The 16769-nt window shown below is 42.4% G+C and overlaps 2 protein-coding genes across 5 annotated transcripts in view; one reads left to right on the top strand and one right to left on the bottom strand.

The window, feature by feature from the left end:
• The window catches only part of SLC25A47 (solute carrier family 25 member 47), a 28393-nt gene extending 15552 nt beyond the window's left edge, over window positions 1-12841 (top strand). For 2 of the 3 annotated variants that reach the window (XM_073349653.1, XM_073349652.1), the window contains exons 2-6: window positions 4270-4313; window positions 5833-5904; window positions 6333-6515; window positions 7353-7623; window positions 10112-12841. In XM_073349653.1, the coding sequence (XP_073205754.1) occupies window positions 4270-4313; window positions 5833-5904; window positions 6333-6515; window positions 7353-7623; window positions 10112-10392 (851 nt within the window). In that variant the 3' untranslated portion in view covers window positions 10393-12841. The remainder of the gene's footprint in view (window positions 1-4269; window positions 4314-5832; window positions 5905-6332; window positions 6516-7352; window positions 7624-10111) is intronic. The other variant, XM_073349654.1, reaches the window with a different exon arrangement.
• Window positions 12842-14938: 2097 nt separating this feature from the next.
• Window positions 14939-16769, bottom strand: part of WARS1 (tryptophanyl-tRNA synthetase 1) — a 31018-nt gene continuing 29187 nt past the window's right edge. For both annotated transcript variants that reach the window (XM_073349656.1, XM_073349655.1), the window contains one exon: window positions 14939-16280. In XM_073349656.1, the coding sequence (XP_073205757.1) occupies window positions 16122-16280 (159 nt within the window). In that variant the 3' untranslated portion in view covers window positions 14939-16121. The remainder of the gene's footprint in view (window positions 16281-16769) is intronic.

Here is a 16769-nt window from a genome sequence, read left to right on the forward strand (position 1 = left end):
AGAAACATCCTTGCCCATTCCCTCCCAGTGGAATGACCCCCCCAAACGGTCTTTGGTCCTGTTCACCCCAGCATGGCCACTAGGGTGATCATGGGCTAAGCTCAAGAGCTTGGCCCGGTATTTAGTTGGAACTACCAACTGTCTCTGAGGATGCCAGTCTTCCTGGTGTCCCCCAGAAAGAGTTTCCTTGTATAAAAGTCCTCTTTCTACAACAAACCTGGATCTATTAGAAGAGCTGAGAGGCGGTGGGTTGCTCCGTGCCGCCGTCCAAGCTCTCTGGAGGCTTTCATCTGCTTCCTGTTCGGTCTGGAACTGTTCCCTTGATGCTGGAGACATCAGTTCCTCATGGGATTGTGGACCTAGGCTTGGTCCCTCTGGAAGCGATATAGGGGATGGAGCTGTTTCTGTTGACTGTGAACCGCTCTCCGCTGGTGCACTATGTTGGGATTCAGGCTCCGGCTGAGCCTCTTGTGTAGGGTTATCGGCTGCTGCCAGTTCAGGTTCGGTGGGGCCCTCGGGTGTTGAGGTTGCAAGTACTGGATTCAGTGCTGACACGGGGTCTGGTGTTGGTTGTTTGGCTGGTTCCGGTTCTGGGACTGGTTCCGTCTGGGTCTCTGGGACTGGATCCACTACTGCTGTTGCAGACATTGGCCTGGGGTCCAGGTCCATCACCTCTGACTGGGTCCTGATAGAAGTTTCCGGAACAGAGCTAGGCCTCACGGCTTGTTTAGCCTGGTTGCGGGTGACCATTCCCACCCTCTTGGCCTGCTTCACATGATTGGCCAAGTCTTCCCCCAACAGCATGGGGATGGGATAATCATCATAGACTGCAAAAGTCCACATTCCTGACCAGCCCTTGTACTGGACAGGCAACTTGGCTGTAGGCAAATTGAAAGAGTTGGACTTGAAGGGTTGAATCGTCACTTGGATCTCTGGGTTGATTAAATTGGGGTCCACTAAGGAAGCATGGATAGCTGACACTTGTGCTCCGGTGTCCCTCCACGCGGTGACCTTCTTCCCACCCACACTCACAGTTTCCCTCCGCTCCAAGGGTATCTGGGAGGTATCTGGGCCTGTGGACCTCTGGTGTGATTCCGGTGCAATGAACTGTAATCTGTTGGGGTTCTTGGGGCAGTTGGCCTTTACATGCCCCAGCTCGTTACACTTAAAACATCGTCCAGCTGACGGGTCACTGGGGCGAGGAGGGTTGCTGGAGAACGGGGTGGTGGGACGATAAGGGGTCTGGAGGGTTCTTTGGGAGGTAGGTGGGGCTTTGGGCGGCCCCCGGTAATAGGGTGTGGTCTGGGGTGGTCCCTTCTGGTCTCCGCTCCAACTGCGACCAGTTTTCTTCTTCTCTGCCACCTCCACCCATCTGGCTCCAATCTCTCCTGCCTCAATTACAGTTTTGGGTTTCCCATCTAGGATGTATCTTTCTATTTCCTCAGGAACACCCTCTAAGAATTGTTCCATTTGCATTAGGAAGGGCAAATTTACTGGAGATTCAACACTTGCTCCTGATATCCAGGCATCCCAATGTTTTACAATGTGGTAGGCATGTCGGGTAAATGACATGTCTGGTTTCCACCTTAGGGCTCTGAACCTCCGACGAGACTGCTCGGGTGTTATCCCCATTCTGACTCTCGCCTTGGATTTAAACAGTTCATACTTGTTCATGTGTTCTTTAGGCATTTCAGCTGCCACCTCAGCTAAGGGTCCACTGAGCTGCGGCCTCAGCTCTACCATGTATTGGTCAGTAGAGATGTTGTACCCAAGGCAGGCCCTTTCGAAGTTTTCTAAGAAGGCCTCAGTATCATCACCTGCCTTGTAGGTGGGGAACTTTCTGGGATGGGAAGTGGTACCTGGAGAAGGATTGCTAGGGTTTGTTGGTATATTCTGCTGGGCCTTTATCCTCTCCATCTCCTCCACATGCTTCCTCTCTTTTTCCCTCTCCTCCTCCACATGCTTCCTCTCTTTTTCCTTCTCCTCCTCCACATGCTTCCTCTCTTTTTCCCTCTCCTCCTCCACATGCTTCCTTGCCTCCATTTCCCTCTTGTGGGCAGCCTCTTGGTGTTGTTCTGCCTCCCTTTCTTGTTCCTTCTTCAGCTGCATGAGTTCTATCTGTCTTTCATGTTCCCTTTGTTTTTCCTCAGCCTGAAATTTGGCTAATTCCAGCTGTAGTCGAGCTGAGGATTTGGCCATTCTAACCTCTCTGTTTTTAACTAACTTTACACCCGAGGTTTAGAAATAAACAAACAAAACTTGGCTGTAAAATTTTGCTGTGCTGGAATAGAATACCTATTCTCTGATAGTGATTGTCAGCCTACAGAAAAAGACAATTCCCTTGTCTCTGCTCTGGGCCCAAATTAAAGCAAAAAACCTCCAACTACTTGGAAACCTGCTTACCCAGCCCAAAGAAGAAAAAAATTTCTTTTCAAACCTGTGCTCCTTGTAAAACAAAAAAAAAAAAAAAATCAAAATCCTAAAAAAAAAACCCTGCCACTTTTGTCTCCAGGCAAATGGGTAGAGCACACACCCCCTATTTACTTTTAGGAAGAAAAGAAAAAAAAAAAAAAAAAAACCTCTGGGTTGGAAGACTGTGAATTTCCCTGCAGGAGTTAAGTACCCTGCCTCCAGGCAAAGAAAATCTGCAATTCACAAGATAATCCCCTTTTGTCTCTGCTTGGCCACAAAGCAGAGAGAAACCAAGCTGCTTTCAGTTTCAAAGCTGCCTTCTGGACTTCCTAAAAATTCCTTTTTAAAATCTGTATTTCTAGTTCAAAAAATCTCAACTGGATCTCAAAATGATTTCAGGTTAATCCCACCACTGTGCCACCATGTCAAGGTTCCTCCCCCACTCTGAACTCTAGGGTACAGATGTGGGGACCTGCATGAAAAACCTCCTAAGCTTATCTTTACCAGCTTAGGTCAAAACTTCCCCAAGGTACAAAATATTACCCCCGTTATCCTTGGAATGGCCGCTACCACCACCAAACTAATACTGGTTACTGGGGAAGAGCTGTTTGGACGCGTCCTTCCCCCCAAAATACTTCCCAAAACCTTGCACCCTACTTCCTGGACAAGGTTTGGTAAAAAGCCTCACCAATTCGCCTAGGTGACTACAGACCCAGACCCTTGGATCTTAAGAACAATGAACAATCCTCCCAACACTTGCACTCCCCCTTTCCTGGGAAATGTTGGATAAAAAGCCTCACCAATTTGCATAGGTGACCACAGACCCAAACCCTTGGATCTGAGAACAATGAAAAAGCATTCAGTGTTTTACAAGAAGACTTTTAATAAAAAATAGAAGTAAATAGAAATAAAGAAATCCCCCCTGTAAAATCAGGATGGTATATATCTTACAGGGTAATTAGATTCAAAAACATAGAGAACCCCTCTAGGCAAAACCTTAAGTTACAAAAAAGATACACAGACAGAAATAGTTATTCTATTCAGCACAATTCTTTTCTCAGCCATTTAAAGAAATCATAATCTAACACATACCTAGCTAGATTACTTACTAAAAGTTCTAAGACTCCATTCCTGTTCTGTCCCCGGCCAAGACGACTACAGACAGAGACACAAACCCTTTGTTTCTCTCCCTCCTCCCAGCTTTTGAAAGTATCTTGTCTCCTCATTGGTCATTTTGGTCAGGTGCCAGCGAGGTTACCTTTAGCTTCTTAACCCTTTACAGGTGAGAGGAGCTTTCCCCTGGCCAGGAGGGATTTCAAAGGGTTTTACCCTTCCCTTTATATTTATGACAGAAGTGGAGCCACAGTGTGCTATGTATGAAGGCTTGATTCTTGCCCCAGAAAGCTTACAGTCTAAGATGAGAAAGGACATGCAAAAAGCAGGGGAGTAGGAAACAATCAACTATTTTCTTGACATGTGCTGTTAAAACTCCAGACACAACTAAAGTCCAATGTCAACAGGGCAGCCCACAACCCATGACATTAGCACTGTGCATGGCAACACTTGTTACTTTTTCGTTTATAAACCTGGCTTGCATTATGCTTCTGTTACCTCTGGGATGTTTCCTTTGCCACTCCAAAGTTTTTCTTTTGATTTCTCTCAGCCTCTCTTTTTTGCAACTTGATCTTTGGCTTAGACTTTCTGGTTACCTACAAATTAGAAATATGGTATCAAAAACAACTTGACTTTCTGGAATTGAATTTCACTGAAATTCATTTAATGACTTCCTTTGCATAAGGAAATTGGTCCTGTAATTATGTACATTCTTAACCTTGTTTAATAAAATATCTGTTTCAGGTGGCTTAAGTGCTGTTGTGGGTTACCCACTGGATACAGTAAAGGTATTTGTTTTAACTTTACTTCTAAAACTTAATTTTTTGCTCTTGCCTGTTCCTCTACATTTCTCCCCATTTGGTAAATCAGTGATATAACTGGTTTCAGAGTAACAGCCGTGTTAGTCTGTATTCGCAAAAAGAAAAGGAGTACTTGTGGCACCTTAGAGACTAACCAATTTATTTGAGCATAAGCTTTCGTGAGCTACAGGTCACTTCATCGGATGCATACTGTGGAAACTGCAGAAGACATCATATACACAGAGACCATGAAACAATACCTCCTCCCACCCCACTCTCCTGCTGGTAATAGCTTATCTAAAGTGATCACTCTCCTTACAATGTGTATGATAATCAAGGTGGGCCATTTCCAGCACAAATCCAGGTTTTTATCACCTGCCACCCCCATACACACACAAACTCACTCTCCTGCTGGTAATAGCTCATCCAAACTGACCACTCTCCTTACAATGTGCATGATAATCAAGGTGGGCCATTTCCAGCATAAATCCAAGTTTAACCAGAACATCTGGGGGGGGGGGGGGGAGGAAAAAACAAGGGGAAATAGGCTACCTTGCATAATGACTTAGCCACTCCCAGTCTCTATTTAAGCCTAAATTAATAGTATCCAATTTGCAAATGAATTCCAATTCAGCAGTTTCTCGCTGGAGTCTGGATTTGAAGTTTTTTTGTTTTAAGATAACAACCTTCATGTCTGTAATTGCGTGACCAGAGAGATTGAAGTGTTCTCCGACTGTTTTATGAATGTTATAATTCTTGACATCTGATTTGTGTCCATTTATTCTTTTATGTAGAGACTGTCCAGTTTGACCAATGTACATGGCATTGCTGGCACATGATGGCATATATCACATTGGTGGATGTGCAGGTGAACGAGCCTCTGATAGTGTGGCTGATGTTATTAGGTCCTGTTATGGTGTCCCCTGAATAGATATGTGGGCACAGTTGGCAACGGACTTTGTTGCAAGGATAGGTTCCTGGGTTAGTGGTTCTGTTGTGTGGTATGTGGTTGTTGGTGAGTATTTGCTTCAGGTTGGGGGGAGAGTGAGTTTGTGTGTGTATGGGGGTGGGGGGTGAGAAAACCTGGATTTGTGCTGGAAATAGCCCAACTTGATTATCATACACATTGTAAGGAGAGTGATCACTTTGATAAGCTATTACCAGCAGGAGAGTGGGGTGGGAGGAGGTATTTGTTTCATGGTCTCTGTGTATATAATGTCTTCTGCAGTTTCCACAGTATGCATCCGATGAAGTGAGCTGTAGCTCACGAAAGCTTATGCTCAAATAAATTGGTTAGTCTCTAAGGTGCCACAAGTACTCCTTTTCTTTTAGTGATATAACTGAATGCTTTAAATTTTTCTTTCACATTCTTTATGCAAATATATTCTATAATTAATATCTGATAGTATCTGCTGTCTGCTTGAGAACAAGATTCTACTGCAAATAAAATGGTATGGTATTAATGTATTCATTAATATTTTCTGAATATGATGTCCTTTGTTGAAAGGTGAGAATTCAGACGGAGAGGAGCTATAATGGAATTTGGCACTGCATTCGAGAAACATACAAAGCAGAGAAAGTAAGCACATCTAGTTTAATACATTACATGTATCATAAAAGCGAGTGTAACAACCGGAATAATGATCCTGTGAACCCACTTGTTAGCAGGTGATGAACTGCTAAGTGTGTCTTGCTGATTCATATTGCAAGCAGCCCATCAATTCCACTCTAGGTAGAAGGGAGGAGAGATCTCAGAAGTGACCAAAGAAAACCGAGGGTCTGGACTGGCCAACCCTGAATGGGGACTGTACAAACAGCCAGCCCTGGGGAGAAGACTTAGGTTGAACTTAATTTTATTGTTAAATTGTTAAGAAAGCTAACTGCAGGCTGAGGGTGACTCTACAGTGAATGGATTGCATTTCAGAGCAGACTGGATAGGGCACTTGCATAAGTACAGGCTATTTCCTTTCTAATCCATTCTTTCTCTCTCTCTCTCTTTCAAACTAGGCATGGGGATTTTACAAAGGCATGTCACTGTCAGTCTCCACAGTGTCGCTTGTTTCTTCTTTTTCATTTGGAGCATACAGAAACTTCCTTTATAACATCTGCAGATTAAGATATGGCACTTCAGATGTGAAGCCATCAAAGGTGGATATTTCTCTTGCTGGATGTGCTACTGGTGCTGTTCGGGTAGGTAAATCACAAAAAAGACCACAAAGAAAGGTCCCAGTTCCATATATGTGAGGCTGGAAAGAGAGTGAATAGCTTTTGTTCAGTCCTTATAGGAAGGTCATTGGAACCCACTGTTTATAATAACCCTTTGGAATCTTGCAACAGAATTAAAAAAAAAAAAAAGTAGTTCTACTCTTCCTCTGTTGTGCCCACATGCTGGTTTGGTTTGGCTCAGTATCGCTGGGCACCTGACATTGTTTTTATTTTAGAGAAGAAGTTTAAAGTATTCAAAAAACACTTATCACGAGTTACATGTATATGTTTCCTTGCCCCATCTGGTGGACCATTCAGTAGATAATTTTTCATAGCAGATCACATTGTATAGAGCAATTTAATGCCCAGATTAATTCAGGCAAATCAAATAGCAAAGATTTCTCATCTCAGTTTAATTTCTAGTATTGTTTATGACAGTGGTTCCAGCCCACTGACACATGTACTAGGACTGATATAATGTATTGTTAGCTTAGGATTCCCTCCTTTCTTCCCTAATGGCCTGACTGCTTGTTCCTATTCTCCTATGCCCCAGTGCACCGCTTTTGCCTGCCTCTCATTCCACTGTGTGCTCCTAACTCACGATTAGGCAGCTCCAAACTTTAGTCTTGCAATTGCTCTGTGATGATTTAGAGCATGCTCAGTTGAATTGGAGGCGGCTGGGACTGGCTAGCCTTAGGCTGTAAAACTGCTACTGTTACCTGGAAAAGTCAAGTGTGATTGATTCATTGGCTCAGGAAGGATAATGATGTTAATCCAAACACTGTGAAAGTTTAAAAGTTATATTTTCTTTTAATTTCCCAGGTGGTGCTAATATCGCCTACCGAAATAGCTAAAGTTCGAATGCAAACTCAGAAGCAATCACATTACTCAGTTACGGCTCCTCATCTCCCCAAGCCGAAGTATCAAGGACCTGTGCATTGTCTGAGGATGATAGCAAAAGAGGAAGGTTTTGGGGGTCTGTACAAAGGTTGTTCTGCATTACTGTGCAGGGACTGCCACTCATTTGCAACGTATTTCCTAACCTATAATATCCTGTGTGATTGGTTTACTCCAGCTGGAAAAAATAAACCAGGTATGTGGAGAAAACAGTTCAGGATTGCCTACAAAAATAGCTTCATTTATATTGCATTAACAGGGAAGGTATATTTTGAGTATACATTCCTTTTATCTATCTCCTTGGAAATTTTGACTCATAAAAGGTCCTTATTATAGGCTGTTGTGCATTGGTTTTCAACCACAAAGCTTACAATTATTGCATTTACATAGTACCATTCATCCAAGTGGCTCCCAAAATGATTTACTTACTGAATGCACAAACTATACATAGTGAAATCTGTACGAGGTGACTATTTTAAAGTATCAACAAGTCTTTCAGTATAGTTTTGATCACCCTTTAATTAGACCCTGCAAGCTAAGCAAAGTAGGGTGGGATTCCTTGAATAAGTGACATGTAGTGGTTACCCAAAACAGGTTTCCCAGTCAATAGGAATCACATTGCTTAAGAATAAATTGCTTCAAGTTGCAGTGGGGGAGGTCTACGTTGGATATTAGGAAAAACTTTTTCACTAGGAGGGTGGTGAAGCACTGGAATGGGTTACCTAGGGAGGTGGTGGAATCTCCTTCCTTAGAAGTTTTTAAGGTCAGGCTTGACAAAGCCCTGGCTGGGATGATTTAGTTGGGGATTGGTTCTGCTTTGAGCAGGGGGTTGGACTAGATGACCTCCTGAGGTCCCTTCCAACCCTGATATTCTATGAAATGCAGCTACCTCTGGGATGAAACAGGACACAGTTTTAAAAATGCAAAACAATCTGACTAAAGTCGTTTAGGATAAGAAGCAAAGATTGTCATATTTATTTGAAGATGCAGAGGCTACTTACTATAAGAAGAATGGAACTGAAATTTGACTAAACATGTTGGGGATGACACCGCTACTCTTAGATAATATGCCGTGCAGTTTTTAATGACTGCCAGGGGTTGGAACCATTCAATTTATGGTAGCACAGTGTCCTGCAGTAATACATGGGGAACTGGTTCTGTACTAAGGGGTTAATCGTATGAGGTGCTGAGTGGCCTCAACTCTCATTTGAATAAACCCTTTAACAAAGGATTTAATTCAATCAGAGAGAGTGGCAGGCCCTCAGTCCCTTGAAAAATTGGGGTTTTAGAGAGAGGAGGGCCAGCTAGTGTATCATATCCACCACTTCTTGCAGGATATGAGTCTTCCTTAAGCAATTTCCCATCTGGGTGGTGTTGCCCTCAACACTGCTTGGATTGTGAAATCAGACCAACTTCATTAGGCGGTAATTATTCCATGCATAGCAATCTCTTCTGTACACTTGGAATGCTTCGTTCTCAAGCCAGGCACCTCCTCTTCAGATAGCGATGGGGAAGAATTCCAGCAAGTGAGACAGACCAAGCATTCCACAGCCCGCAGCACTGCAAGTGCGACGTGCCCAGGCTGCAGTTTGAAAACAAAGGCCTTTGAACTATCCCAGACACAGAAACAAAAAAAGTCTTAAGTTTCCTAATAGGCCAGTAACCCCAAGATGGCTACAAAATGCCTCCCACTTGGGCTAAGCCCTTCTGTGAGCAGTTTCAGCAAAGATTATTTTTGGTGAGACAGTTATATAAGCAATTGGAAACAGGTGGTGGGCTCCAGCTGCAGAGGAGCTGAACACCTTCAGTTGAGGGCATTCATCACCCTATAGTGGCAGGCTCCAGCTCAGCCTTAACTATAGTGTCTCAAAAACAAACGCCACATGAAAATAGGTAAGGTGGCCCGAGCCACCTGTCTTGTTGCTATATGAAAAAATCAATATGCTGTGAAATCAAAAGGTAGCACATTTAAAATATTGGAAACATTGGAACTATATAGAATATACAGGTGCTAGATATCCTGCAGAATTTACTGCTACAGGCATTACAGGGTAGCAGGATTGCGATCTAGAGAAAGACGTTACAAGGCACAGTTTTGTTAAGAACACAACTTTGTCTTTGGGCAGAAAGGAATTCCTTCTTCCCCTTCCTGAATTGCATAAATGGTCAGGTTCATTGTAGATTTGTTTCACTTTATTTCAGCATAAGGTCAAGCACTGGTCACACCTGGAGGCAGCATCTGAAACTTGATGGTGTGTCAAGAGTGCTGTTTGAATGGTTATACAGTGTAAATGGACTTGCATACTGTAGTGATGGGAACAATACAACCCCCTAGAATGGTCTGATATGGCATGACAAATCCAGTAGACTGGCTGAGGTTGCTAGAACTCTAGTTGAAGTTAATGAAAAGTCCGCATGAAGAGACTCTGAGCTCACTTATACGGTTGTAATGCTACGACATCAGTGGCGTTACTTCTGATTTGGACTGTTGTGAGGTCAGTCACGCTGTACAAAACTAATTTTTAGTAAAACAGTCTCTTTCTGCAGTTTTTCCCCTTCTCCTAAAACTGTTCACAGTGTTAGATTTGAACGAGTAGCTGGAAAAAGTCTCTCTGGAAATGCTTACTACTATATCATTACCATGCTCTGGTTAATTACTCCTACTATTGGTTCTCTTTTTGCAGACATATTGACTGTGCTTATTTCTGGTGGCTCTGCTGGAGTGTTTGGGTGGGCCGTAGCTACTCCTATGGATGTAATTAAATCACGGCTGCAAGTAGATAACTTGGGACAATGCAAATACAGAGGACTCATACACTGCATCCGAGTAAGTGTGAAAGAAGAAGGAATAAGAGTTCTTTTCAAAGGACTTGGATTAAACTGCATTCGTGCTTTTCCAGTGAACATGGTGGTGTTCGTAACATATGAAGGTGTAATGAGACTTGCAGACCATCTTATGAAGTAAAAGCATATTACATCACTCGGTTCTAAGGTGGCTGCTTCCTTTGAGAAGACTTTTCATATAACAGAACACTCAAACAACAGTCCACCAATGGAGGTCTTGGGTGAAATCAGTAGACTTATGGGGGCGTGATATACAGAATTGGAGAGAAGTAGCTGATTACTAATACATTTCGTCCATTTAGTTGTCTTGTCAAGTTGTCTCCTACTTTTGTACAAACTTGATCTAACTTGTGTAGCACCTCTCTTCACCTGGTTACCTGTTTTAGTGGAAATACCCTTATGGGTTTTGATGGACAGGCCTGTGTTTTTCTGGATCCTGCCTCAGCTCAGTAGGATGTAACTTCTGTATTCCCATATGAATTTATTTGGCGGTGCCTCCACCCCGCTTGCTTCTTCCTGGCAGGGCAGGGTCACCAGGGCAGCTTGGAAGTAAAATTCTAACCATGGGTAACCCCCACTTACTTGCCAACTCCCAAGAAATAACACAAACACACACAATATATTCAACACAGTAATTAGATTAAACAGGAAGTAAATATAACAGGGTAAAACACTACTCTCAGGGTCACCGGTGCCCACACTGATAATATCCGTCAATGTCCCCAGTCATGTGACCTGATACAGCAAATGTAAAATTAGCGGCCGGTTGGTACGCGCATTTTATAGGGGTCCTTGACCGCGATATTGTCTGTAGCAGCAATTAGCAACTTGGCTTAGTGCAGCCCAACAGACTCACACTTGGGATAAGGCACTAAGCTCCTCCACAGGTTAATAGGCAGAATTTTTCCCAACAAAGACCTCTAAACTGGGAGTTGCCTCGAAGAAGGGGCTAAACTGAGGGATTTTGCATCCAGGTCCTTAGAGACTGGATTCACCAGCTCCCCACACTGCGAGTTCTGCCCTTTTTGTGGCTGGCTCCAGACTGCTCCAACATAGCTCCTCCCTCCCCTTTCAGGGCTCCCAGGGGCAGGCATCTCCCTTGCTATTGGTGCAGCTAGTTATTCTTCCTGGGCTTGCACTTACCAGTCATTTGACTCTGCCGCCCTCCTTGCTCTCTGACACTGCCCCTCCTTGTCAGCAGGCACCCTGCTGTCCTCCCTGGGACAACAGGGGCCCTGGACACTCAGTGTCTCTCCTCTCTGTTGCCTAGCAAAATAAAAACTGGTCTTCACTTCACATGCGTGATTAATAAAACAACAAACAAACAAGCCCACTTTTGCTGTAAGTCTAACACTGTACACTATGTATGTACCACAGACACAGGTAAAATGCAAATACACCAAGCAAAGTGTTTTTGATGTGTGAATGCTGGGATCCAGGAATTGACTGTTCTGCTTTGCTTAATGTTGCCTTGACCATGAGCTATTAATTGCAACTTTAATTATCAGAGAACTATTTCTTCTGATAAATTATCCAGGCTGAAGGCCAGTCAGCACAAGGAAGACAACACATTTGCCATGCTGATTACCAAACACTTTTTGCCAGAAACTGCAGCTTTCTGTGTAAACAAGTCTCTTTTGTACCATGAAGTGAATGGCTTTACACTTAAAGCAGTGTTGTGATAGAGGGGCCAGTCTGTGGCATATATTTTTTGTCTTGCCTTTTACTTCCTGTTTCTGAGGCAATGTTCTCAGCTATTGCCATGTGGTTTCCAGGGTGCATCACACTAAGAAGTGAGGCAATTTAGCGAGGCTAGTCACAAGGAGTATTTGTCATTCTGAACCACCCTTCATTGCTGGAGAGCCATATTTCCATTTTTGAGTTCCTCTTGTTATACCAAACCTACTGAGACACTGTGGCAATAGCTTTGATAGCTTTCATACCTTTAACTGCCCCCACATAGTTCATCTGTAGATAGCTCTCTAGCTTTACTGCCCTGTTATGGGGTGCTGGAGACTAACTCTGAGCTCAGGTCCACCTGGCAGTATGCAGTGAGCAAAATCTCTTGGAGGAATCCTTAATTCACAGGAACTATAGAGGATCCAAACTTTTGGGGGCAACTTCAGGCCTTGCAGAGTTTGGACAAGCAGTATCTATGAGTGACTGATCCAGTCTTTGCAAGAACAGGGACAGGGGATAAAAGAAGTGTGATATGAAAGTAGATGCCCTTGTTAAGTACCGGGAGCTGAAAGAAGAAATTAAACGCAGACTTATGTCAACTTGATCCACATTTTTATTATACTGAGACGAACAAACTACCAGCAAGTCAATGTAAAGTTTGTCAGTTGATCATTATCTGACAAAAGCTCTCAAGGATTTTACTGAAACTTTTGAAGATTCTGTTCTCCCCTGACCTCTGGGATTTGTTGAGTGACATTTTCCAGTGGAAATTTGAGTTTGTCAGTCTTGTTCGGGAAATATTAATCTTGCTGTTGTTATATGTAAACTTCAGTTTTCAGAAACATTTTTTTGTAAGAAATTACTGCAGTACTTTATTAAAGCATTATATCAGCAAACATGTTTAATTCATTCTGTTTTCACATTCCTTTCTAGTAATCTCCAGCTGGATTTTAGATACTTAAATACAAAATAATTCTGTACATCTGAGTTAAAAGTTACAGAATTGCACACACTGTTCCTGTTCCTCCTACAGTAATGTAAGTTTGTTGAAACAAATTAGGACATATTGCTGCACTGCCTGGGAAATCTGCACAAACAGAAGAAATTTGCATTGGAAGTTCTTTAAAGAAATTAGAAAAATATCCATAAACCCATAATACCCTGCAATATTGAGAGTGTGGATCAAACATGGTTAAAGTTGGATTGTGGGAAGCTAGAAAGGTCACCATTAAAAAGTCCACATTAATCAAACAGTTAACGTCTCACGTACAGAGGCATAGTATTTCACCTTTCTCGTACAGGGAAATACTTTAACGTCTTTAAATAGGAGAGGATGGAAGTCAAGTTAGTTTGCCTGCAGCCTGGGAAGGAAGATAGATAGAGATTTAATTTTTAAATACTTGGTGGTGCTCGGATACTATGGTGATGTGATGGACTATATAAATGGGTAGCTGTTGGTAAAGTTGACTTCAGTGTACTAAACCCAGTGAGATTTTATCTGTGACATCAGGCCACCATATTTTAGGAGAAAAAACTAAGCACTTTGTTTTATAGCCTGTTTTGCTAACTCTTATAACCCTAGGTCAAAAGCACTTACGTTAACTATTTAGGCTTGATGCTAATGGATTACACCTCATACTTTTACAAATACTTATACACTTTATTTCCCCTACTTGCATTACAGCTTTATTTATTTTTATTATCAACATTTTTAAGCTTCTTAGTTTGATTTTAGGCATAAACCTCCCAAAATCAGGTCAGGGGTGAGAGGTCAATAGTTTTCAGCACATAAATAATGAAGTTTAAACAAGTGGTAGCAAGATCCCAACTTTAACAAGTTTCCTAATTAACCCCTGGTCCCAGGTGGACGTGTCCGTGTCATACTAAAAAACCATTCAACATACTCCTCAGCAGCAGCTGCCGCCAGTTGTGCCAAATTGTGAGACTGAAGGACCCGAGTGCATTGGCAGAATTCGGAGGATGGGAAGGGAGAAATTGTGCAGTGTCTGCTAGCTCTAAGCAGGATTATTGAATTAGTCCTTCATGTTCTTATGCATTAAGGGCCTGATTCAAGACCCATTTAAAGTTAATGGAAAAGCTCTCTTTGACTGCAATGGGGTTTGGATCAGATATTAAGTTCAGCCATTAAACATCTCCCTCCCTTCCCACAATAACCCACTGTGACAGGATCCACGGGGCGCAGCCTGAGGCTGTGGGACCGCTGTGCTCCCTGAACTCTCTCCAGCCTGGGCTGTCTCTCACAATGCTTGGCTAGTGACCAACAGCAAACCCCTCCAGGTGCTGTTTTCACTCAGCACAACCGCATGTGGCAACCCCACAGCCAGCTAGATTGCACGAATGCTCCCAGAGCCACTCATGAATCACACAGAGAAAGGCACCAGGGCTGAATCCCCCCCAGCTCCCAGTACTGTATCTCAGGAAAATAGCGTCTTGCACTGCTCAAGACTAGCAGTGCAAATTTATTAATTGGTTCACCACTTCATCAATGGAAAGTGGATATACACCAGCCTTTGCAAACCTGAGCAGATTCACCGGACACTTCATACAAACTCACTGGTAAAGATAAACAGTAAAAGAAATGTATTGACTACAAAAGATAGATTTTGTACTCCTCTGTCTAGTAAGGTATGAAAAAAGTTGGGAGTGTACCTTTACATAGGGAAAGGACTACTAGGGCACTGTTCACTGTACAAACACCACAGACTTTGGTTTGCATGTACCCTGGTTCTATCGTATAGAAGGCCTGGCAAATTGATTTTTCAGGGGTTCAAACTGCCTATCACCTTTCTTACCACATACACAGTTTATTGAATCAACCTCTAATGGATGGAATCTTACAAACAGTCCTAGCTACTTTCATTTCACTTTAAATGAATGTCAAATATTACAACATAACACTATTTTCTATCAAGTATCAGAGGGGTAGCCATGATAGTCTGTATCCACAAAAACAACAGGGAGTCTAGTGGCACCTTAAAGACTAACAGATTTATTGGGACATAAGCTTTCATGGGTAAAACACACTTCTTCAGCTGCTCAACTGTATTTCCAATTCTATCATCCAGACAGGTATGAGTTATAAATACACATACATTGTTATACTTTAGATCCAGTCTAACGAATAACGTTTTCAGCACTATCAAAAATGTCAGTTGCTTGTTTGTATGGCTACTGCATGTGTTGCACTACAGATTGTAATCGTCTGTTGCTTAAAGAAATTGGAGATGGAAATAGTTTATGGGGTATTTCAAGGAAGTAGATTTTGTAACAAATGCACAACTTAAAAAGAAATACCTTAGCATACGAGGTTTCTTAGCATAATCTGAGGCATTTTAGATTCCGGTAACGGAAAAGTAATTCGCACTTCTATAGTGTCTTCCATTTGAGGATAAAAACTTTACAAACATTAGTGAACTTGGCCCAACTTTACAAACATTAGTGAACACTTACCTTGGGGAGGTAAGTATTACCACTCCATTGTTACAGATGTGGAAATGAAGGGAGAGGAGGTTCTATGACTTGCCAAAAGGCTGTGGCAGAGTCAGCGTGACTCCCAGTTCTCTGCTTTAGCAACAGAGATGTGTATTCTCCTTATCCATTTAACATCTGGAACATATTCCTGTACAATTTACCCTCTAAAACTCACCTACTATGTATGTGCAATATGTCCCTGAGCAGCCACCATTATAACCCAGTCCATTAAGCTGAGCACCACAGATAAAAAAAAGTTGGATCTACTAAGAATTTCATTTCTTTTTGAGATATGGACTCTTACTAGCATATCTAGAACAATTTATAAGTTAGACTTTGGCATTACAATAGAAATTTTATTATATTTTAGTATTTTCAACTTAAATACAGTAATAGGGTCCTCTGTTAACATGGTTCGCCATAGAATCTGGCAGCTCTGACATTTCTGTTACAATGAAACTGATACCTCGCCTAACAAGTTTTGGTTTTTTAAATACAGATCTGAATAATATCTTAACAATTCTTCCAAATAGTCACTAATTGTACACTGAAAATAACTTGTTAAAAGCAACATTCATAAAGCACTGATTGCAGCCTTTGCATAATTAAGGAGTGATGACATACAACAGAAAACAATTCAGTCTATTTCCTATCTATTGATAAATTACATCTACATTATTAAAAATCGAATGCCAGTTTCCGTGGAGTCATAAATTGTTTCACCATTTCATCTGTGATCTGTTTGCGTCTCTGCTGATGAGCTGCTATCAAGGGCTGCAGTGTTTCAATAAGCACCTTCTTTAGCTCTCCTGTGAGCAGTGCTCCGCTTGCGTAAGCCTGCCAAGAAAGTGTCAGTTGTTAAAAACTAATCCAGTAATATGGAAAAGAGCCTCAATGTTGAGCAGAATCTCTTTAAGAGCACAGCTCCTGGCAAATAAAGATTTGCACGTATACTAAAATTATATATGCCAGAAGACCACCTGATATCACACTGGTAGTGTAATCTGCAACATCACTCACTGATTTTTAAAGGGTTTATCAACACAGTACAGCAAGTTTTTTTTATTGAACATGCTTATGTGACTAAACTAAGTGAGCAGAGTTTTAACTTGAAAATCCAGTTACAGTAAAAGCTGTTTTATCTGGCAAGTTGGGGAAATTGTGGGGGGAGGAGGGGAGAGGCGGGGGTGCCAGTAAGTGAAAAATGCTCGTTAACTAAAAGGGAGGGAGTTTGGGTGCAGGAGGCAGTGAGGGGTTGGGGCACGGGCTCTGGGAGGGAGTTTGGGTGCAGGAGAGGGCTCGGTGCAGCAGGTAGGAGCACGGGAG

This window comes from Lepidochelys kempii, chromosome 6 (genome assembly GCF_965140265.1).
Source record: "Lepidochelys kempii isolate rLepKem1 chromosome 6, rLepKem1.hap2, whole genome shotgun sequence".
Classification (NCBI taxonomy): domain Eukaryota; kingdom Metazoa; phylum Chordata; order Testudines; family Cheloniidae; genus Lepidochelys; species Lepidochelys kempii.